The 25474-nt window shown below is 32.8% G+C and overlaps 1 protein-coding gene across 2 annotated transcripts; it reads right to left on the bottom strand.

The window, feature by feature from the left end:
- Window positions 1-1904: 1904 nt before the first annotated feature.
- Window positions 1905-18268, bottom strand: LOC123710887 (myrosinase 1-like). Of its 2 annotated transcripts, none has more exons than XM_045663174.1 (10): window positions 17562-18268; window positions 16635-16765; window positions 15398-15566; window positions 13165-13435; window positions 12711-12846; window positions 12294-12391; window positions 11342-11473; window positions 7235-7408; window positions 3468-3712; window positions 1905-2127 (listed from the first exon to the last, which is right to left on the bottom strand). In XM_045663174.1, the coding sequence occupies exons 2-10, from the start codon at window positions 16687-16689 to the stop codon at window positions 1971-1973; spliced, it is 1437 nt and encodes a 478-aa protein (XP_045519130.1). In that variant the 5' UTR covers window positions 16690-16765; window positions 17562-18268; the 3' UTR covers window positions 1905-1970. The 2 variants fall into 2 exon arrangements, with proteins under 2 accessions (XP_045519130.1, XP_045519129.1); XM_045663173.1 differs by lacking the exon at window positions 17562-18268 and adding an exon at window positions 17114-17169.
- Between the last annotated feature and the right edge of the window lie 7206 nt (window positions 18269-25474).

The following is a 25474-nucleotide window of genomic DNA, read 5'->3' as shown; positions in this document are numbered from 1 at the left end:
AATGTTTTAATTACGTGGGTGAAGTTTTTATTGTTATACATTCTTGTTGATTTAAGGTCAGCTGTAAGGCCAAGATTATGTTCTTTGTAAATAAATTAATTAATTCATGAGATGCACCCAGAGGCGTTTTATTGAAACATCTTCAGAGAATTGGATTAATTTGATCATTAGTTTCTCAGTAACCCTTGTAAACTTGTTAGGGCACGTGGTTTGGGTTTTAGTAACTTGAAATTTGTTGTCACATTCATCTTGGTTTCTCAACGTTGAATAACTAATTTACGATTTGTCTCTTTATCGTCCTCAACTAATACAATATTATTTTGGTTAAAATTTACAATGACTGAATACGATAGGTTTTAGAATCAAATTATCATATTTTAATCGAAGTATAAAAAAGTTAGTATACTTGTTTGTCAGTAAATTTTAGGCCGGCAACGCATTCGTGAGCCCTCTGGCATTGAGTGTCAACGGGCGAGGGTATCACTTAACATCAGGTAAACTTCCTGCCCGTTAGCCCCCTGTTCTATAAAAAAAAATATGTTGGTTTGCGCCTTGAAGTTTTATGAACTAGTTTAGTTAAAATAAAACTTATAATTGAATTACAAAGTGTAGCTCGAGGCAGTGCACGTTTGCTTTCTTCAGTCAAGATATCTTTAATGTAAGTAAGTTATACTAAGGTCTTCAGTACTTCACACCATGGAACCACTGGTACCTAGTATAACTAGGAAAACACTTAAATAAAAAAAATCAATGACACTACAACCTTTTTAGGTCTGGGCCTCAGATATCTGTATCCGATTCATGATCATTTGGTAATCTAACAGGCAAGTAGGTGATCAGCCTTCTGTGCCTAACGCACGACGTCGACTTTTGGGTCTTAGGTCTTTTCCTTTTTTGGTTTAAGGCAAGTCGGTTTCCTCACGATGAAGGAAAACTCCTTCACCGGCCGAGGGAATGTTAAATGCGCACATAGAAAGAAAGTCCATTGGTGCATAGCCGGGATCGAACATACGACCGCATGGATGAGAGTTGTACGCTCAAGCCACTAGGCCAACACTGCTCTAACAAGGAAAACACATAACAAGCTACTATGATATTTACTGTTTTGGCACTTATTTTTTTTCTACCATTATAGCATAACACTAACTTAAATAAAAAAAACCTTCCCATAACAAGTATTGGACAATGCCACTCTTATAAATTCAGTTAGATTTAAACTGATTAAGCAGCCTCTGAATTATCGATCTACATGCGAGTGTCGAGCTTAAAAAAATATTTTATCTAATTATGCAGCTTAATTCGTAAGATCTTTGAGACACAGCGTTATCTTTTGATAACGCTGTGTCTCCAAGATTCTTTGGCTCCAAGGTTTGAATTTTTTCCAAGAAGTGAAAGTATCGTGTGACAGTACACGAATTTGTATTGTTCGAAAAGTAATATTGACACTGAGATCTGGTTTGCGCTCTCTACCTTGTACAAATGTATTATATGTAAAGCTAGTACGTATTTTAGTTCTTAATGCCGCGATACTTACCTTTCAAATAACTGTTTATGATTTCAAGTAGCTTTGATTTTGTGTTGTGTTCCATTATGTCTAAATTATTGTATATTTTATGTAGTTTTGCACTGATTTCGATCGTCTTATTTTATTTATGTTTTCCCTAGAACTTTCTAGAATCTTTGAAGATGTCGCCCCAACATAACAGGACAGTTGCCTATTATTTTTATAATTGTTCTGTAGTTCATGATACAAAATGTAACATAAATAAATATTTTCATTCAAAAGAGGTACGACAGTAACATGTTTCAGATAATATTGTATCTAACAATTAATTACCGAGCAATTATAATAGAAACAAAAATACATTAAACGTGAAAAATGTATAATTAAATATTTACAACTATCACAATATAATACTTATAAATAAGCAACAATATCAGTTCTTGTAACAATTTCTTAATTATTTTTGTTATAATAACTGATTATATTTATATGACGGTATCTTAATATAATCGAAGTTTATCCTCTTCGTTGTTACTATTTCTCTGTAGTTTATAGCGGAAAGTTTTGGCATTCGTGTTCTTTTAGGGCTATTGTAATCCACGTGAAATAGGCCAAATTTCACTCTGAAAAATAAAAATTAAACAAATTTGACCAAACATAACTTTGTATACATATTTGTTGTTTCTGTCAGGTGTCGGTTTCCCTAATATATTTTGATTAATTAATATTTTCATTCATAGATAAACTATTGCCGCTACATAATTAATGTGCAATCTTGTAACAAATTCGCATTCATTCCTTCAATACCTTCAGGACGCTTAAAGATTCTCGTTAATGTACAGGTATAATTGGTGTGTGTATGTCAATTTTTTTTGGTGTTGATAGTGCGATTTCTTATATTAAATATAAAGCTACATATATCGTTCTGATACATCAAAAGACTTTCAAAACAATTTATAAAAAAGACTAACACATATGCATACAAAAGTTTACTGAACTCTTCAAGGCAATCCAAGTTAACCTTTAATTTCTAGTTAAGATTTATGTTCTTCTTTGCCTTTTTATCCATAGACAAAAACGATCAGGCTACTGTTCGCTGTCATATTGAAAATCACGTAAAATTGATTCGTTTTTATATCTGACTAGCGGACCTGACAGACGTCTTGTAGAAAGGTCTTTAATTGAAAATTGAAAAAACATCAAATTGTAAAACTAAAATTAAAATCGGTTAAGTATTTTAATTACAAATTAAAGATAGACTCAGATAGTAACATTGATTAAAATTCTCAACGGCATTTCCAAATCTATCTTCTTTGTACATTTGGCAGCGAAACATCATGCTTATGTTTTTTTTATAATACATTATACATTTTTCTCTTCTCTAAACTTTCCCTGAAATTCCATATATATATCTCTCGGATAAATAAAAATATGTTTACAACTAACATATAAATATAAATTAATTATCACGGTTATCTTCAAAATATTTGTTGGCAGAAAATAGGTTGATTCCACGTTTGCTTATGTAGATTATGTATATTAAGGCTAATCCAATAAATTAGAGATAAGCACATCTCTGAGACTCTGATTTTATTAGTTATAAATATTATGTGTAAAAATATATAATTACTAGAATATCTTTGCGGTTGATTACAGCTTTAGTAACTAGGTTACGTTTTAAGTAATCACGTCCAGGTCATCGATTGGCCGAGATGTGTCTATTTTAGTTAAAAATACGTGATTTACAAAGAAAATCAATCAGTATTTTAAACACTAATCCGAAACAAAGCGTATACGTGAAATTAAATACTATTTCTCCGATAATCGAATGGTTAAGTTATGTTATTATGAACAAACAAAAGCCATTTTTAACTTAAGAATTATAAATAGTGTTTTAGTTTTTCATATCAAGACGTGTCATTTTCCGTAGTCAATCGGAATATAGATAATCAATTTTACTCACGAATAACCATCCTTCCATTCAAAATCGTCCATTAATGTCCACGCTATGTACCCAGCAACGTTACAGCCATCTTCATGTATTGCTAAAAGAAGCTGTTCTAAATATCGGTTATAGTATGATACTCTTTCATAATCGTTGAGAGATCCAGAATCCGACATGCCATTCTCAGTGACAATAATGGGCACTTTGGTACCGTATTGTTTGGTTATCCAGTTAAGCAATTTGCGAAAGCCGGGGGGGTGGACCTGCAAATATACAGAATAATCCAGATAGTCGTCGAAGAAGCTTTGAATTCATTTTATTATAGGGTAGGACCCAATTTTTTTTATTTTAAGTAGTAGTAAGTTTGCAGTTAATAATTGCCTTCATCCATAAATTTGAGGCAGTTGTTAAGAAATAAGAATTACATCTAAATCGTGATTACATTTTAATTTGAATTCTAAGTTAATCGTGAAAGTTATTTAATTTTATTGTGTTAATACGACCTAACTCATAACTTGATGCATGAAAGATCGTTTATGGACCATTGCAATAAATATGTTATTAATATTATAAATTATGCGATTTATTTTTTTAACGTTTAATTAATTTACCACTTTTCATGTTGATGAATTATTTACTTTTGAATTAATATGTCGTATTAAAAAAATATATTATGTATTTTATTTTTGGCTATCAAGCAAAAACTTTGTTTACTGTAACTGTCAAAGAGTATATAAAGCCCAGGTAATAATATATGTATATATTTATGGTCCCTGAGATCATACATTCAAATACGCCAATCACCATCGTGCCCTTAGATTCTCGCCTCTCGAAAATATGTAGAGCAATTTCGTCTTTTTTGCTAAGGGTGTCAGAACGATAAGTGGTGGCAGCAGAGCTTTGTACAAAACAAGCTCGGTATTCTTTCTGAGAAGTCGCGATCGGAAATATCTACGAAGCCAAAGAAGCAGCGATTTACTATCATAATGCGTCTACTGATCCCTCGGCTGGATTAATTATCACTAGTTATTTACCATTGAAACCAAGTAAGCCAACTTCTCACATTGTTCAAACCTTACGTCTTCCTCGACAAAGGGGTTTCTTGCTCCCAATGGTGTTGTCGTCATATACTTTGTTCTTTCTCTCTTTCCACATTTATTGAAAGTGCCATAGAACTGCCTGCCCTTACAAAACATTATGCTACGTGGGTTTTGTTTCGCGTGACTAGTCTTAGGTCGTGTCTGCATGGGTTTATGCAGTTATTGGGTGGAATTATGCAATATAATAATATACTATATTGTATGATTCCAAATATTAAGTAGAACAGTAGGTAGGCACGTCTCCCGTCTAAAGCCATTGTATGTGGTAAATGCGGGGGAGATTTCACTTCATATCTACCTAGTAGTAATAGTCATCGTCATTTTAGACACCCGTATAAGTTTTTAGGGAATATTGATTTCAGTCATTGCCTCGTATAGTTTAGGACGTAGGACCAATCGTAAGTTGGTTTAAAATCTATAAATAAGTGGTGTGTGGGTATTCCGAATTCTGTCATCCTTTCTAATATCGTCTTGAGTACATAACTTGGTCCATAGTAGATCTGATGGGACGAAAACCACATTGGTAATGACTAATTGTATTCTCGACATATGGCTTACGGTAAATTAGGTTGGAGAGATCTTTATATGCAGCATGATGCCTCTGTAATAATCGCAGACCAAAGTGTCACCTTTTTTATGTAAGAGTACGATTACTCCCGAGTTCCAATGTTCTGGCATAATCTCATCAACCCACACTGCCACCTTTATCAGCGTGTGGTTGACATGAAAAAGGCTGGGGCTACCCTGTTCTGTGCCAAGAGTTCTGACGGTATTCCATCGTATTCTGGGGAATTTTGGTTTTTAAGGCATTGTATCGCAGAAGTAGCTTTTTCAGCCGTTCGAACCAATTCTTTCTTCTGTCATATCAATTGTTTCAGAGGCGGCTGCGGTTCGAAATGCTTCACTGCACAGTCACCAGATTTCTATTGGGCAGGTATGGTGTATGTTGACTGCAGGAAGTTGATCTTCCAGTTTGCTCAAATAGAGCTCCTTCAGCGCGTCACCTCTCAGTGCTTCCGTATTAAATTTGTGCAGTGTGTCGGTGGGGATATCTTGTCCCATCTGTGTCCATCATTTTCTAACATTGCCCGAGAGACACGACGTGGAAGTGAGCAGTTAGGACTTGCTGATTTTACCTTCTTAAACCCTGCCACCGGGTGTTGTAAAAGCATTTGTCGGTATTTGGACAGGTAGCACTCCCCAGAGAGCAAGAAATGATCTAACCGAGACCCTGCATTAGCTTTGACTATGCATAGATGTGCTTGCATAGTGATCCACGGTTTTTCTTAGAGAACCTTAGTCAAGCGAACCATAATGTGTTTATTTTGCGGTTAAGTTGGTATTGGTAAAGGAATGATGAGATCGTCACATAATAATGTACAGCACATGTAATAGAGTCATCTCTAGTGTAGTTCACTGGTCCAGACTTTGAGTTCATTCAAAAACATACAAAAATGTAAATCTTTTCTCTTTATAATATTCCTATAGAAGTGCCGACAAGAAGTACAAAAAAAACTTCTTTATAGAACTTGAACAAGACTCTTAAGCGCTGGCGCAATTAGACTTAGATTTGAGAGCACTTAAAATTTTAAATAAAACAACCGCGATGCTCGCGTATAACTTCCGTTTAAGTAATTAAGTTTTGATGTTTAACTTCTGAATCTATTATTAAAGTTTAACCAAGTTTATGTGCAAGATAGAAGTAGTCAAATGTGTTGGAATAAAACTGAAAGGCTATTTCCATTTTGGAATTATTTTGTTCCCACGAGAATGTAAGTGCGGGCTCCTATTTCACCATGCCTCCTGCTGATAGAGGATCTTTAACAATCTGAGACAAATCATTGTTTTTAATTTATTATATTATTTATTTACTTCAGATGTCATGTGGAACATGGTGTAATGATTGCAGCTCCTTACAAACGTTGTGTAAAATAAAAACTTGGCGATTAAAAAGAGTGGCGGAGAGTTTATTGCCAGTTGTTCTTTTCCGTGCTACGCCCTTGATTTGAGAACTGGCATTAAATGTAAAATTGGGAGCATTTAATGTATATTTCTTTTTAATGACGTGTACATTGATTTATAAGTGTACATTGTGTTACCTATATCAATAAATGATTTTTGACTTTGAATTAATTCATCGAAAGAGAGTATGTTGACTGTAGGTGGTGTTTTTAATTTATTAACGTCCTAATTTAGTATCAATATTTTTCTCCTTGACGTCTGTTGACCGTATAAACGGATGGTAGTGGGTACGATTAACCCAATAACTGTTTCGGGTTTAAAGATAATAAGTGAAGAACATCCTTAAAACACTACTCGAAAAGTTGGTTGATTACTTCATACTATATTGTCCAGGCTGTGCACAGTTTGATTAAAATATTTTATAAATAAACATAGCTTACGTTACTCCGGGACAATGTATAATGGTTTAATTTTTTTCTAAATTACTATAGATTTTGAGTTTATTAGTTAGAAACATACAAAATTCTTTCCTCATTATAACATTAATTCATATAAATAAAACAAGAATCAACAATGAATGAAGGCATAAATCTAAATCAAGCATAGAATATGAAAGTGATATTTGTATGCTTCTGTATTACCATGAATATAATACCGAAGAAAACTTCTCCGTATAATATTGCTATGGTATTTCTTAAAACAAGTTTATAAGAATTTACGTACTGCAAGCCATGGTGCTCCAGGTATCGGCCACTTTGGGTCCTGTTCCCCTTTAACTCCTGTATCATGGTCTAATGATGGTACAGCCCACCCGTCTTCCATTAAACTCGAGGATGCTAATATTGATGTATAGTGATTTAATCCGAAGAAATCGGAGCTGCCTCGTAACATTTCTACCTGAAAACGATAAAGTTTCGTATTAGACTAATTTGAGGAACATTTTTATATATTACTATCTGATTATTACATACATATTGTATCTGATTATATTATATTATATTAGTATTGGGTAATTTGAATTCTAAATACATCTTTGCTTATGTGTCCACTCTAGATAATGATTCACCTCGTAACTTATAACTGCAAAATTTTGACTAACATAATTTTATTTGGATTAAGTTGTATTAATAGTGAAAAATTATAAGTAATATCTTTACAAAAGCAATGCCTAAGTTAAAGTTAGTTTAAAGGCCGGCAACGAACTTGCGAGCCTTCTGGTAATGCTCGTGGCACTTAACATCAGGTGAGTTGTCCTGCCTCTTTGCCCATTGTTATATAAAACCATATTAACTGGTAACGAAAACGTAATGTATTATTTAAGATTGATGTTTAATGCAATAGACAAACGTGTAAATCGGAATCATTAAAGGCTTTATTGCCTTGTTATTCAAGGTGCTTAAAACTATTTCAAGGCTGCACACCAATCGAATAACTATGATCTCAAAGGACAAAATTATGTAATACGATCATTAGTTGCATAAGACTATAAAAAACGTTTATTTATCCAATTAGCTTAAAAAATGTATTGATCATTTCAATTTGAACCTAATGACGGCCAGATCTTTTACTTGAGACGTCTCAGGCCCGACCGGCAGCGAAATAGCTATTGTAATATAACAATTCAGATAGATTCTTTGAACAATTAATAAGTTCGAGTTGTCATAAACCAATTCGACCAAAACTTTTTTGATATATACGCGCGACTGTTTGTAACTGAGTAATTTACTGACGAGTTTATTTCCGACTATTAACACGTGGCATTTGCATAACTTAATGTATTTTATTTATATTTTCTGTAAGAAAGTGATTTAGTCTATGAAGTACATAATTTTTATGTCCGATCCATGACGTTTATTTCACAGTACGAACAAGTATAACGGTTTGCACACAAAGTAACAACCATTTGTTTGAAGTCTTAACAGCTTTCGAGCTGAGAATAGTTCGCTTTTGCTATTAGACTAACACAGCATTTATAAAATAGTTATAATAAATTTAGCGGAAGTAGTTTAATCCTCGTCCAGTAAACTAAATAGAAACTGGACAAAGTACACATAAGTATTATTCAAAATGTCATCCAAGTTGTTCCTAAATGCATCATGGTTGGATCGTGTTCGGCATAGCACCAATATTAATATGTTGATCCCAAAAACACACATATCTTAAACCATGGTCCATGCCCCTCTATAGGAGTTTTTAGTTTTGTTTACCAACGATTACTCACAGAGCAACTCGGGACCAGACCAAGACGGGATTGTCACTAAATCATTATCCTATACAGATATAATCTGAATTAAAATAAATTATTATTATTGTATGGACACATAGCACTTGCATCAGCTTCGCAAGAAAAAATTAACTTTATTATATAAAATTTTTTGGTATATGTAAATTTTATTAAGAGTCCTTTTAGAATCTTAAAGTAAAGTATCAAGTGATTTTCAGTTAATGTAAACTGTTAAAGTAATTAAAAAGACCTTTAAGTAGCGTCTTTAATTATTATTCCTAAAATTTTAGTTAATTTTAACAAGCTTACGGAAAATATTCAAAATATAAATCATTGCAGCATGTTTTATCAATTTTCTCCAGCCGGTGTGAAGTGAAACATTCACAGGTTTTTGATAAATAAACGAAAGAAAAATTAATATTGATTACGTCAAAATATGCACCTTTGGTATTTACGTGGACACTTTTAATAGTGGCTACAGTGGTACTAAATTGGTATAAATTTACCTAATCCATAAATTTCATCCTGAATATATATATATAATATTCTAGTGGCATATTAACCATTATTTTTTACCAAAAAAACTGACCAAATGGTGGTGGACTGTCCGACTTATAAAGCTTATCTGACACGCTAAACAAGCACAGATCGCAGGAAGATAAATTCTGCCACAGAAACGTCAAATAAATCAGTAAGTAAGATATGAATAGTACAAGAGGTGATACTGGTCCCGCCGGCTAGGGCTCCGACTTGCCCATAAATATCATGTGGATATTTCCGTAGTACTTGTCTCCCGGGCCTAGCGGGAGACACTGTGTGGTTTAAGTAAATAAAGTCCCTTTTTAGGACATTCCCGTGTGTGAAAAGACTCCTACGAGATACTAGATTTTTTTACAAAAACTTGGTACTTACAATATACAATAACAGTTAACCCGAAATCCATATAAAAAGGGAAATTCATGATTGTACTGCCAGAATTTTGAGGATTAAGTATCGCAGGCTTAAGCCACTACACCAATACTGCTAAGACAAATACACGATTACCTAACAAATTATTGAATGTTATTGTAAGACATGTCATGTTACATTCTCCCGGATATCTAACATTGATCTTGATTTGACATTCCTTAGTTAGAAGCAAAAAAGGCTATTTAAATAAACAAAAAAGTCTATACATTATATCCTCTGGCGTTTTTTTTACACGAATTACAATAAGTAGTGGTTGTTGTTATGTTAAATTAGTTGTATTAATGTTCTAAACTAATTCATAATACGTTCATCTAATCAGTTCGGAATTCTACATTCTGACTTATCAATTTTTACTTAAAACCTTTAAACGTGTTTTTAACAGTTTAAAAAAAAAAGGTTGTGGCGTCACTTGTTTATTTATTATTTTATTATTAAACTTTTAAATTTAATTTACCCATATAAAATAAAATAATAAATAAACAAGTGGCGCCACCACCTTTTTTGATCTGGGCCTCAGATTTCTGTATCTGTTTCATGATCATTTATCGATCTAATAGGCAAGTAGGTGATCGGCCTTCTGTGCCTGACACACGCCGGTGACTTTTTGGATCTAAGGCAAGTCAGATTCCGCATTATGTTTTTCATTACCGTTTGAGCGAATGTTAAATGTGCACATAGAAAGAAAGTCCACTGATGCACAGCCGGGAATCGAACCTATGACCTCAGGGATGTAGGTCGCACGTTGAAGCCACTAGGCCCACACTGCTCTAATGTTCTCAAAAACAAATGCAATATTAAAACAAAGTGTTAAAAAAACAAGTGAAACTCTTGTTTATAACCAACTTTCGATAAAGGACAACGCTTTCGAATGCCAACCTTAGTTGTGTATTCCATTTATTACAAGGTAATCACAGATGCTAAGTAAATGTCTTGATACCAGTCATTTCCACAATACCTAGGGCGATAAGTTAGGCCTGACATATATCGTATGAATACACGTGTTATCTGATGGATACTTGCTTTAAGTATACAAGTTTCCCATATCTACCGGCAATAATATCCCCGGGTTAGAGATCAAACTAAATAATTTTCTGCAAGAGCCAAGAGGGCTCAGAATGATACATATTCGTATTCCGCGAGGTATTTCAGCCAATTTACGTAAAATCATAAAGGTATTCCTAAATGCTATTTATACATTAGAGGAAGAATCCTACAACTATTAGTGAAAACTGTAAAAACCCGTGTATCGTGTGAGACAGATGGGGGGGGGAGGTCTTTGATTTCCTTATTGGGTGATTAGGTCAACAGTAATTATTTAGTTTTGTATACATTGTGTATGCTTGAAACCGAAATTTCGAGGATGCCTACAAAAAATTAATTCGTTTATGTATTATTATTTTTGACAGATTTGCTTGCTTTTGCTGACATTTGGGGGGATGTGCATCAAACCTGCTTACGTAACATTCGAAAGGCCCCTTTCATATCATATCTCAGAACAATTAATTTGGATTACAACTTTTAAAATCCCAGTTAAACCCTTAAGGATATAAAGAGCGATCTTGTGATAATTAGGCGGGGGCTTGCCCGACATGAACATTCATACGGATCTATTAAATGAATACCATACATTCACTTACCTCTTGCGGTGTGAAGACCGGCAGTCGTGACCTTGAAAAACCCTGACTGATACTCAAGTTGTTAATCCGTTCACGGACAAGGTCTGGGTAATTCCCTTCCTTTGAATAGATCGGATGGGCGTACTGACCCAACTGGAAATAAAACGAGATTTTAATATTATAAAGTAAATTGTTTAGAATGTATGAATATATAGCCAAATAATTTTTCATCTAATTTCTTGCAGACGAGGCCATAAAAATCCCTAACGAGGAACCTACTCCTCCAATCAAGTCGTTGTACAATTGTTTTTCATATTTTATGTATATAATAGATGCTACAATTGTGAAAAAACAATAAAATTAAATAAACCTTATGGATGGGGTCGCGTAATGTTAAATTCTGTTGAAGTATCTGTCATTTTGTGACTAATTAAATTTTTGGCTATGAATTATAAGGTATACTATAGTTTTACGTTTAATAAATTATGAGCAATGGCCGGGTTAAACCGGTCGAGTTGTGTACGTAGAAAAATCGTAGCGAATCTGGCATATATTAGACATAACAAACGACGACATATGTGTTTATTTCATCAAATTTTTTTTTATAAAATAGGTGGCAAACCGACAGGAGGCTCACCTGATGTTAAGTGATACCGCCGCCCATGGACACTCTCAATGCCAGAGGGCTCGCGAGTGCGTTGCCGGCCTTTTAAGAATTTGTACGCTCTTTTTTTTTTAAGGACCATAAGTCGAATTGGTTCGGAAATACTTCAGTGGGCTGGTTCCACATAGCGGTGGCGCGCGGCAAAAATTGCCTTGAAAAACGCTCAGTCGTGGAATCTATATAATATCTATGTAATAAAACATGATTAAAGATGCAGTCTGAGTCCAAGATGCATATATGTTTTTAGCGTCTTAAAGGTAAATACAGAAACAACTTAGTTATTCACTAATTGTTATTAAAAATTCCTACCCTCATTTGAAGATATCTTTCTGCGGCGGCAACATCGTCGGAATTCTTTTCGTCTTTGGGTTCGGCGAAGAAAGAATCCAGTGTAATTCCAATTATACCTGCAATGAACGCCTCCTTTTAATACACGCACGTCAAATCATAAGCATTATATACATTAAGGACTAAAAACTAAAGAATTTAAGGAGCATAGCTAAAATAAAGAATATAAATTTAGGTACTTCATACAATCCCAAGATTTAATAATATATTTTAGCGACTAGGTCTTTTCGCTTAAAAAAAAATTTTGACTCAGATAGAGCCAACTGGCGCTAGCGGCTTGTCAGAAAATTAGCATAAAACAAATAACTATTGTTTACGTAATAAAAACGAAGACGAATTGGTGTAACTTTTATCCTCTTACACGTTTATAAGTTTTACCTTTTTGGTAGGGTTTGAATTTTTTATCATATAGATGATACACCCTCGCGTGTCCCAGCAACATATAGTGGGAGCATAAATATTCGGCGACACCTTCAAACTTTACAGCGGGCACGAAGTAGTCGTTCCCGTAACCCTAAAAATTTATGATATTGTTTATTCAGGCGTGTTCCTTAAGCTAGCTATATCTCTATCCCTGAAGATGGCTGATCGACCTTGGCGATGCCGAGATACGTATTCAAATCTCGTCAATTAGTCTTTTGTTTTGTCGAACAATAATGGATTGACTAAAATAAGATTTAATAACTATAGACACTATAGTATAGTAAGTAAGTAAGTCACACACATGCTTCACAAGACTGATGGCCATCCTCGTAATGGAGAGGTACCAAAAGAAAAAGACTATAGTATCGTAAAATCATCTGATATAATGATAATACATAACACTACTTACATGATAACAGTGGATATGTATCTCATTAATCGTGGTCCAATATTTGACGACATCACCGAACAACCTGAATGCAACCCTCGCGTAGTCCTCAAAGTAATCAATAATTTTGGGATTAGCCCAGCCGCCAAGATCCATGAGAGGGGTTGGGAGGTCCCAATGGTAAAGGGTTACAACAGGTGTTATGTTTGCTTTCAATAGACCTTCAAATATCCGTCTGTAGTATTTAACACCTTCCTCGTTTATATAATCATCTGTTCCCTTTGGTAGAATTCTAAAAAATATATTGTATTGTTTTAGTAATTTCACTGCTTTTGATCTATTTTTTTACATTGTAATCAGTTTTATAGCTAATTGCAAACATTATTGTTTGTTATATTATTTAATACAGTCTTAACAATATTCTTAACCTATATAGTAATAATAATTATTATAAATATAAAACTACAACAAATTAGGTTTTAAGGTTAATTTTATAAAAATTCAACCATTGATAAAAAATTATGTCAATTTAATATTACAAAAATAAAAGGTAAAGTTTTAGCACAATAATTGGTATGCAACGGTAATCTAATTAGACCCAGTACTACCTAGGTCTAATTAATAATACCGAGAATAGTTCATTTATGAAGATTGAGTAACACGTGTGTTAATTTGGGCGCGAATTTGTGTTATATTTTCTTTAATTGCACAGGTTTGATAGATGTGTTTACCACTGCCATAGAATATGAAAATAACTTTTACCAACTCTTCTCCATCATCATCCGCTCATTTATTAGAGAAAGAATATAAAGAAACTTAATAGTACTATATAAATTCAATACAAGAAACTCGTATTTACAAACTTTGAAATATAATATTATAGAGTGGGGTGTTTACGAAAGACGATTCCATAAAAGCACTTTGGCATTAGCGAAACTTAAAACGAATTTCTCTTATGTAATGGTAAATTCAAAAGCCAGGTGAATTCAGTTGATATACTAGCAAAACCCTAAACAGATATTGCCATGAATAGACTTGTTATTTCTTTATATGGTCATTATATAAATTTGTTCCGCATTTTGCAACAGGCAATGTTGATTTCGTAAAAACTAAAGAAAAAAAAATACTTGTAAAAATGAGCCACAAAGTTATAAACACTACAATTTTTTATAACTTTTGTTTATTTTAAGAAAAGATAATGTGTGCAAATGGATATATACACTGTTGGCGCAATGAATCACATTTTTAAATGCTTTGCTTTGCATTCATGTTTTATATTGTAATTATTACTACAACGTGAGACCACTGTTCTAACATGTCTGACGTTGGGATCTAACATCCGGGAGTCGCTTTTGTAATGTTTGATTGGTATTTGTCAAATAAAAAAACGGATCAAGTTGCTCGGAAAGACATTGAAACGAAGTGCATAGTTGCGTATATGTTTTACTCACAACCATTTGGAGGTATAACCAAAAATAAAAACGTTTACGTAATATATGAGGTATTTATCATTGAACGCTTCCTCGCATGATTTCTAAAATGAGTAACTGTTTTTTGTCCTTATGTAACGTCTTTATTTCTTACGTTTACACATAATTGTTAATTTAAATTGTAACTTGTCTTAGTTGTGTCCAGCAGTCGTATTTAGTTTAATTAAAATAATGCTAAACGAAGTTAAATTTTTGAGCTTGAGCTGTCCCAACAGTTTTATTTATGCAGTTGTTGGTATTATCTACGTATATATTTAAAACCCGGGTGTGAGCATACATAACATTAGAACAACTATTATTATTGTTTGGATTATAAAATAAATTATCATGCATTTTTATGTTTTACATTGTAGTTTTAAATATACTTAAATTACTAACAAAGACGTAATCTCTCGTTAATGGAATACTTCAAAAATGTATCTACTTATGAAAACAACATAATATAATCATTCGTGCTGGTAAATAATTTATAAACCAATGATATCCTTTTTATTTTTGATTGTTTTTTATTACATATATAATAGCAGGAGAGTTCCAATTAAAGAATTTGTGTTGGATAGTCAACTAATCGAGAATTACTATGTAATAATGAATTATTATTATAATGTAAAAATTCACCCTTCTTATATATGTATAAGAATGGAGTTAAAGAATAGTGTATGAGTTATAGAACCACGCAAGTAATTTCGCTAGAATTATATTCGTTAACTCGAGGGACGTCTTAATATTATCGGAAATATAGCGTGACTAAAGGTTAATTGTACCTTGGCCATGATATAGACAGACGGTAATACTTTACTCCAAGGGATTCAACCATAATTATGTCTTGTTTATATTTGTGGTAGGAATCAGCAGCTACATCGCCATTTGACTTGTCCAACGTATAATCTGGGTGCTTGTGTATGTAAGTGTCCCACACACTTTCACCTTTGCCTGTATTGAAAGTATTATGTTACAGGAAGCATGAATAAATCAAGAATGAAATTAGTTGAGTTTTTTATTAATATCTACAAAATGATTGTAACCGAAACACTTGTATACTAAAGCGAGGCTATACAATTCACGTTGTCATTGTGGCATTGTTTTCTTATACGTATTAGAGGTGTGTCTCCGTTTTTTTATAAACACTAAATCAGTCTTATTGCAGGAAATTTAACAAAAGTACTTACAGTCTTTAGATCACAACGTTAAAACACTTTCACAAAACTAGACCAAATAGTACTTTAGTTAAGAGTTTTTTAAATAGTAGGAAAACGGAACAGTCCACAGTACGCTAGTACATATATTTAATTGAATAAGTTTTACATAATGAAAACATAAGAATTAAATTAGGTATTTTATTCCACTTTTTGATTAACTATATATATAAGCAACTTCACGCTTTATTGTAATTTTTTTCATATTTCAATATGTATATTATTTGGTAGTCTTTTAAATTCTTCATAAATAAACTTATTATTTTTTAATATTTATTCATGATTCTAAATAGATTAGGTGTTATACTAAAATATAAAGCCCACTAATTTTTAATCACCATAACAACTCAGGTTATAACTGCTTCCTTATAGACATTTTTGTTGCAAAAAGCAATCATAAGTTTTGTCTTATTTTTATTATTTAATTTATGCAAAACATAATCAATATAGAACGTTATCATATATTCAATAGTCTAGTCAAAAAATTATCAGGAAACAAAAAAGCATCGTATTGGTTAATTATACATTTGAATTAAAAACAATTACTATTCGTCCTTGCTCTACATTAAAATTCGTATCATATAATAAATTAAACGTAGAAACAATAACTAACCTTTTTGCAATAATGTGATACCTCTAAAAATCACTTAATCTTTAAACTATAGATATATGTATCGCTGTCAAATATACAACATGACATATAAAACATACATTCACCAGTGAAATCAAACATGAAATTCAAAATTAGAAATATCAATTCCTTCCCTGCCAACAGTTCTAAATCAATATTGGCTTAAGTACTCACCCCCAGCATTCCAACCACCTTCTATTTGAAATGCAGCCGTTGCAACTCCAAACATAAAATTGTCTGGAAACGTATAGTTGCTCAACCCAGATCTCACTAGCGCGCTCACTCCATTTGCTACACACAGCAGGCTGAAATTTACATATACTTTCCATTTATGAGCTTTTTAAATAATTTTAAAATGGGGATTTTAATCCTGCGAATTTTTGTTACATAGAAATGAATATGAATACGTTATTAGCGCGAATAAATTCATACCGCGCGTTTTATCCTTGAGTTTTTTTTATGGTATCACGATTACATTAACGTTATTGTTATAAGTGATAAGTTTATTATGAACATATTATACAATTATTTATAGACACTTTGTTTCTGTAGTGAAGAAAGAAATACTATCATAAACAATACCACAGATTAGATTAAAATACTAAATTAAAACACCAAAATACACATCACAAAATTAAATAATATTTATGAACCTGAAGCACGTTAATAGAGCTCCGCTCTGGGCGACTCGACACAGGCTCTGCATTTTACTAACTAAACTAAGATAATGTCAATCAGACAATTTAATTTAGCCGCCAATAACCTGACCTTCGGGGTTCCCCTTAAGCCTCTATAAACGGTACGACAAAACCGCGCGACAGTTCCACAAGAGACTGTTTGATTAATCATAAGTCATGCACGCCTTCAGGCAAAATTTATTTATTATAAACTACCCTCAACCTAACAGAAATATAATGTAGAAAATCCTATTAATTATATTGCAATCTTCCTTAACCACAAAAATAGATGCTGAGAATTAAAATTAAATCACGTAAAACTTTGAAAGTAATTCATTGATAGACGTTTATCACTTTAATTTTTATATTAGATTTACCTATCCATAACCTTTGAAATTATTAGAATGACTTAACTTGCACATACCCACGAAGTGTATTCTGTTATTGAAACGCACTGCATGAACCGCAGCGCAGCGTCCCACCACGCACTGCAGGCCGCGAACCGCTTGCCTTGCCACTTGTTACTTCGCAGAGTTCAGAACTTGTACCGCTAGCCTTATTACATAGCTTCCGCATGACACGGTATTTGGATTTTGTAAGGCACATATATAAAAGATCATATTACTATATGATCTTTTAAAAAATCCTCTTACGAGTAAACGCGATCCGTATCGTTGAGGAATACATTCACATTCCTCTTACTTGTCACTAAAAACTTTTATCTTGTAATTATAGTGATTTCTTCACTAGCACCACAACTTTGGCAAAATATATCAAAAATGTCTTCTACTTTGACACCTGGCTGATTCGGTCTGAACTCTCAATGCCTTAATCATAAAAAACGTGAATTGGCGTCGCCACCGTTTCCATGTATCGGCTCTACTGTCTGGACTCCACATTTAATTCTAACGCTGTTCATGTGTGTCTCGTTTTTCTTAGGTAATTTTAATACTGATAGTCCGATAATTGTATTGAGATGACACCTCCGTGTATGTAGCAGATTCAATGTAATGACTAACATTTAAAGACAGTTTAAACTATTTAAATCAAACCTGACGAGGCGCATTCAGACCACAACTGATTAATTATCAAATACCCTCATGTACACATAAATAATATTTTAACAAATTTCACCCTCAATGAGCTAAAATTCTTTTCAACGCGAGGCTAATAGGCGATGTGAATATCATGCAAGTATTTTATTACGCCTAATTTAAATCATATATTATATAAAACGAAACGTTTGACATATATCCTAATTAATATTATAATTTTGCTTAATGTTATTAATTTTTATTCTGACATTTTGATTTAAAGTGACACAAATGATAGAAACCGTTTGACATTTGAAAATCGAATATAGTCTATACGATATGAGGTTGATTTGTTGTCCACTTAGCCAATGAAATATGAAAAAGGTAAGGTTGTTTTTTTTTATAAATACTACTAGATCTTTTTTTATTTAATGTTGGCATGTACATGTTTAATTTGGTCTTAAGAGCATTAATACATCATATACCAATTCGACTTAGAGTCCTTCAAGAAAAGAGCTTACTAATTCTTAAATTCGCGAGCCCTCTAGAGTTTAGAGTGTCCATGGGCGGCTGTATAATTTATGATATTTACTATAAAGTTATGGCTGGTAGCCAGTAGAGCCAATGTTTCGTAACTTTGTACTTACTTGAACTTCAACCTTAACCTTCTATAACATGCACGTATTAAACAACTTCCTATTTTAATTTAATTTAAACTCGGACCACATTATGACCTTTAATTACATATACGTACTTTTAACGAGATGAAAATGCGCTTACTCACGCCCGCGCCATGGATGTCGGATTTGGGGATGGATTATGGGGCTGGGTCTACACTCAAATTCCTCTGCTGTTCAGAGATGACACACACTAAAAGCATCTCAGCCCTTCACACGGCCTTACCATGGGTTCTCGGAGTTCGCCAGGTATTCTACCCACGAATAGTAATGTTGTCACTGACCACTTGTGATTTCCATTCTCAGCCAGACGTATTGATACATTCTAACCTACACAGTCTCCTTTACAGTTCGATGCCCTCTGCATACTATAGAAATTCAAAAGTGCCCGTCATGTTCCGTGTTAGCACTCGTCCAGTACCGTACAACCCAAGCAAAGGCCGACAACTAATTTAAATGAAATTAAAACTTGCACTTGAACCGGGAATCGAACCCGTTACCCCTCATCTAGCAGCCATTTAATAAGACCTAGATATATGAGGTCTAATATATGCGAATGTAACATAAATCTTATTATTATATTCGTATATGTTGTACTTATAAATCGATTTTTTTTATTAAAAAAGGTTCTTGTTTATGCCAAGATTTACTAATCCATGGAACCTGGTACTGACATATATCCATGATTATGTAGTTTTGCAAAGTTAATAATGCTAGTCCAGAAGCGGATAATTGTAACATTACAATGTTAATCTATAATTTGATACAATACGTCTATTTATTTAAGCTACTAATTACAGGGTAATAATTGTCCGATACACTTTAAATGCATTCTTAGCAGTGTTGAAATTAATCAAATATTTATTGTAAACAAGTACTTAAAGCTATAATTAAATATATATAGTAAACGCTACTACGTTTACAAAGTTTCTTTAAACAATTTATTTCATTTATTACAAATGACTGATCAATTGGTGCATCTTTCGAATATAATAATAAAAATAAAAGCCTTTTAATTCTTACCGCTTATAAAACAAGAAGTTAGACTTAGATATTTCACTTACATACAATTATTAGTTTTGTTAATAATTGAGTTTGTATCCTAAATTTACTTGTGTTAGTTTTTCCTTAACCCTATACAATTAAACTATTATTCTTCATTCTATATGTAGGCCTCCTCCAAAGACAGCCAGTACTCTCTAGATTGGGCTTCTTGAATCCAGTAGGAACCAGTTTTTTATGTCACTAGATATTCTTCCGTTTTTGGTTTAACAATTTTCGCATTCCAGTCTTCCATGAGTATGAAGTCTTAATATGATATATCAATCGCTTTGTTTAGTGTATAATAGAAATTGTCAATCTCGTCCTTGTTAGATTTTTCCGTAGGGGCATAAACTTGTATTATTGACAACCGCGATCTCGCGAATATAATCAGTAGAAATCATAATTATAGAGATCAGATCAAAGATTTGCAATATATGTAGTAGTTAGTTTCTTTAGCTAAACATATATTATTATTTATATTTTATTTATTTTATTCTATATTTTATAAAACAGGAGGCAAAAGGGCAAGAGGCTGATCTGATGTTCTGTCATGGACACATACATTGCCAGAGGGCTCGCAAGTACGTTGCCGGCATTTTAAGATTGGATACGAATTGGTTCCGAAATACTTCAATGAGTAGCTGGTTCCACATAGTGTTGCGTATGTCTTGAAAAAGGCTCAGTTGTAAATTCTCCCATATGTTTTATATACAAAGTATATTTGTTTAAATACTTAAATCGTTTAATTAAGTTGCATTAAAAATATTTTATTGCTAATAAAGATAGCGATATGAAGCGACGACTCTTACAATTATAGACGAAATGAATTGTTTTCCTACAGATAACATCATCCAATATCTTACTTTTAAATTTGTGAAAATACAATGAATCTGAATAAATTTTGTAATACCAAATTACCAGTAATAATAATATGAGATTATATCGAAACCACGTGCTGACTACTTACACACTAATGTTTTTATTTTGAAGTTAATTTAGTTGCAGAGATCTAACTACTTTCTTATTATAATGTACTTATTTAAGAACTACATTATTATTCTATATTCTAGAAAATTCCTATAAGTAAAACCCAAGTCATAGCCAACCAATTGATAATGAGAATTACCGGTCTCGGATGAATATTGCTTTATTTTCAGTGGTTATAATGTTCGATGTACTGATTAATTTACAGGCAAATGTTTGTTGTTTGTATTTATTGTATCTACCACCAAGAAGATACACTTGATGTCCAGGGGCACTACCTAACTTTCCTCAAAGAGCGTTGTTTTTTTGAACGAACTCATCTTTACCGATTCCTTACTACAATAGCTATTGTATAACAGTAAAGTAATGACCCGTAAATAAACTGAAGTTAGGGCTTGTAGTTTTAGTGCATAAAGTTCGTCCTTGTCTACATGAGGTCTGATATCTTTTTCACAGAGCGTATGGAAGCGATCTTGTCATGGCAACATTTTAGATGAAAATGTTTTTGGTGGATTACCAATAATTGTGTGGAAAAAATGAGGTCGTATTAATATTACGACACTCAAAAGCCGGGTGCCCGTGACGTTCCCTCACGTGGGTTGGGAATAAATCAAAGGTAAGTGCGAAGGTAATGATTTATTTCAACTCTTTGGCCCGAGTCTGATTTCTTTATTCTCCGAATCTATTACGAAATTATATGCTTACAGTACAGTTAATGTGTATTCTATTTTTTATATAAGACGAAATAAAAAACGCGGAAGTAGGTCTTATAGAATGTTATCTTAATCATTGTAATTGCGAGTGGGCACTACCTACTTCCTTATTATTACTTATTGTTACCAACGCGATTGGACTTCATACATGGAAAGTCTAAAAGATAAAAGTTGATTTACATTTGAATTTACACAATACATTAGTAATTTAAATTATAGTAAATATATGGTATAAAAAACAGAGGAATTTAAAAAATCATGTTCAAAATAATAGTTTTGTTAAAGAGATAACAGCAATTTCTGCTGCGCACCATTACTATGTGGAACTAGCTGTCCACTGAAGTATTTTCGAACCAATTCGACTTAGGGTCCTTCAGGAAAAGAGGGTACTAATTCATAAAAGGTCTGCAGTGCGCTTGCGAACCTTGCAGTGCGAGTGTCCATGGGCGGCGGGGCGGTATCGGCTACCTTTTTGCCTCTTGTAACATAAAAAAACGTGACTTGAGTTATAATTTACATTTCTTCAGATTCTACAAAAAAATACGACTTAAAAATATTTTTTGTTCCAGCAATGTATTTGTTTTCCTGGTTAACAAAACTATCAAAGCTGTTTTATATTACAAGAATATTTTTTGGTAAATAAATCACACTCAAATCACAAAAAAATTAAAGGTATGGAAACAATAATTCATTTCAAGCATTACTTTCGACATAAGGGTTCCCAATAGAATAGTTTTATAAGAGAACATAATAAAGATTTGGATGAAATCCAAAAAGTATTTTAATAAAATCTTGAAATTCTGGTTGGCTCGGTAACGGATGTGAAATGTTCAGAATTTACTTTTAAAATGATTTCACGTGTATGATTTCGAGGGAGCTAAATTAATATTTTAATATATTTGAAATCGGCTCTCAATACAATTTTAAATTTAATACATATTAAATTTATGAAAGGAACAACGATGTCTCAAGTTGAAATATTATAAATTCTTGCACTGAAATCGGTGGATGGGTGGGGGATTTCGCGCTATTTTGCATCCGTTGCAAAACTAAGTTATGGTAATCTGACTATAAGTTACAAGATTTAGCAAGTGATTCTTTCAATTTTATTGGGAAGATAGCATACTTTTCCCGTTAACTTTAGTATCAGCTTTAAATTGATGATCGCTTAACTGAATTACGTAATATTAAACTTTACTGGCCGATTTATATTAAAGACGGAAATTTAAAATCACTAAAAGTGTTTACACATTTGTATAAAAGAACAATTCTTTCTCGGGAAATAAACTTGTCAAGAAACAAAACACGTTGCGAGTGCTGGCATAAGATTTATTGTTACCAAGTAGGTACACAACGCTGGTGGATTTGTGGCTGACAAATGTTGATAGTATTGTGTTATTCGATAATTTATATCAGTTAAGAACATTTCCATAGACAGCTATGTATCTCTTAATACCTATTTATTAGAGTATATAGAAATAGAACAGTGTTAGGTCGTTGTTTAAGCGATCAATTTTTAACCATGACGTCATTCATTTGGCTCCGGCTGTGCATAGGTGGTTTATTGTTTCTCTGTAATCAACCCTAGTAAATGAAAACCCATTGAGGAAATCGATGATTTAAAAACAGACGCTTACTGCAAAAACTAATTTCTAAAATAATATATTTAAAAATCTAACGTTGTTGTAGTTGTTCGTTTTATTACATTTTATATATCGATTATTTACACTCTTAAACTCTCAGGATAATAATAACTAAAAATGAATATATAGAACACTAAATTAAATCTTAAAAATAAAAAATATATATAAATCTATTTTTTTTATTATTATCTGTCTGTAAAATGTAACTTTAATTAATATTTATAAAGATATACCTAGATTTTATATAGATATAGATTTTATATATTTTAGATTTTATATATTTTAGATTTTATAAGGCATTCAAATATGAGGTTTAAACATACCGGTCGTACATAGAAGTGAGGTAGTATTTTGTAGTAAAATATTTTATAAATTTATCAGACCGATGCTGCATGCATGTAATGAAAAATTTATATCCCCAATAATTCATAGCGCGGTGACAGCAGCCACTAGATGGCAGATGCGACTTGCGTTCACTATTCGAATAATCTAGGGTAGAACAATAATTTGGTTAAAGCGACTCGTCTGACATCATATTTATTACTTTTTATTTATTACTTGGCACTGATATAGGAGACAAATTGTAAATATATTGTTTGCCCTTACTCTGTCAGTTGTAGGGTGTAGTATATATTATCTGTATCGTCTAAGATAAATGTATTAGCAGTATCACAGAAGTGCTAGCCTTGCCTAAGTATGCGATTATCTACCATAGGTCGGTTTGATCTTCCGCCGTGCATGGATTAATTCTTCTATATATATATATGCAAAATCTTTAGTAGGATTTGAACGACGAGCTTAACAGCAGGCCTGCTGGATTGGAAGCTCGGATCAGAGGTGGATCCAATTTGCAATCAAAGGGGGAGCTACCTAAATCAAAATCCAGAAGAATACCTCAGAGAACTGATTCAGCAAAATTTTACTGATGACGAGGTCTAGGGTTCGACCCTACCATCATACACCACGACACTATAGCAATTAATGTTTATCAAGAATTTCTCTTCAAAATCTAATCTGCATCTGGCCTTTAAATGAATGCATATTGAAAGCAGAGTTTAAGCCAGTTTCTGACCGTTACGATTATGGGAATAAGCCGACCGAAACATATCCCTAGTCGCCCATATTGTACCGTAAGATATTTCTATCTTCAAGCTCATGTAAATCGCGTGTGATTTATAATTTTGAATTAATTCCCCCCTAAGGATCGTCTGCGTATCGCATCCATGAATATTTATAGAGATTTATTAGTACTAACATGTTAATAACTGAATATGTAAGATAATTAAAGGGCTTATGAGGAATTTGTTCTATTAGACATAGAAGCAAAACCTATGAGTATCCTAACTTTGAAACAGCCTCTAATAGAGTCGTCCACTATACATCTACAAAATGTTACTAAAGGACTGATTTGATGTGGTGTTCCTACGTACGTGGTACGAGTTAAATCTTTACTAAAAAGCTGACGGAACAATTCATTCTTAATGAGGCTGAGTATGGCAGTAGGTAATGTCTTTGTTGATTATCCTTAAATCACCAATTAACAAGGTTTTGTTGATTACTAATAATAATAACATAATAAAATATAATTAAGTGAAGTAGGTAGGTAAGTATTATAGTTTAACCGGAAATCAAACCCAGTAGTTCCGCCTTATTTGCAGCATAATATACCAATCAAGTAATAAATATGTCGTTAAATAATTATATTTTTCTAAGGAATATTATAAAAGAGGTCGTGCGTTCAAATCACGGATGTGAACCAATAGATTTCTTTATATGTGCGCAATTAGCAGGAGCAAGTCTGTGATTAAGTATCGTGAGGAAACTGGCGAGTCTCAAACTAAAAAATTTACGACATTTGTAAGACACCGAAGTTTGACAAGTGACTGACTGTCTATAAAATAAAAATTATCAATTATTATTATTTTAGTATTGATAAAAACTCCAAACATTTTCCAAATCTTGGACTCAATCTTGAAATCATCTCCAAACTTTGGACTTTTGAATAAAAGCTTAACATTATTGTAACTGCAGAGCTAAACAATACCGACAACAAAATACAACTGTTGATATCGACAATTGCAAAAGCATTTCACAAATCTCTCGAATGTTTTGTTTAATTACCAAACATCTGCAGATTCTTCCACTCATGCTTCAGGCGCATCAAGCCGCATGCGTGAAGTACTTAACCGTATCAGAGCTTTCAGTTGCGAGGAAGATTCTGAGCGGAAAGCACGTTTTGCTC

Source organism: Pieris brassicae, chromosome 6 (assembly GCF_905147105.1).
Source record: "Pieris brassicae chromosome 6, ilPieBrab1.1, whole genome shotgun sequence".
Lineage (NCBI taxonomy): Eukaryota > Metazoa > Arthropoda > Insecta > Lepidoptera > Pieridae > Pieris > Pieris brassicae.
This window is presented reverse-complemented; position numbering and strand designations above follow the sequence as displayed.

Bases quoted from the DNA above. Each gene is read 5' to 3' on its own strand.
- LOC123710887 (XM_045663173.1), bottom strand. From the start codon at position 17,166: ATGCAGAGCCTGTGTCGAGTCGCCCAGAGCGGAGCTCTATTAACGTGC. The intron at 15,567-16,634 runs GTGAGTACTTAA...CTTTCAATACAG, and splicing joins AGGTGGTTGGAATGCTGGGG to GCAAAGGTGAAAGTGTGTGG. The intron at 3,713-7,234 runs GTACGTAAATTC...GTATATTTGCAG, and splicing joins CTGGAGCACCATGGCTTGCA to GTCCACCCCCCCGGCTTTCG.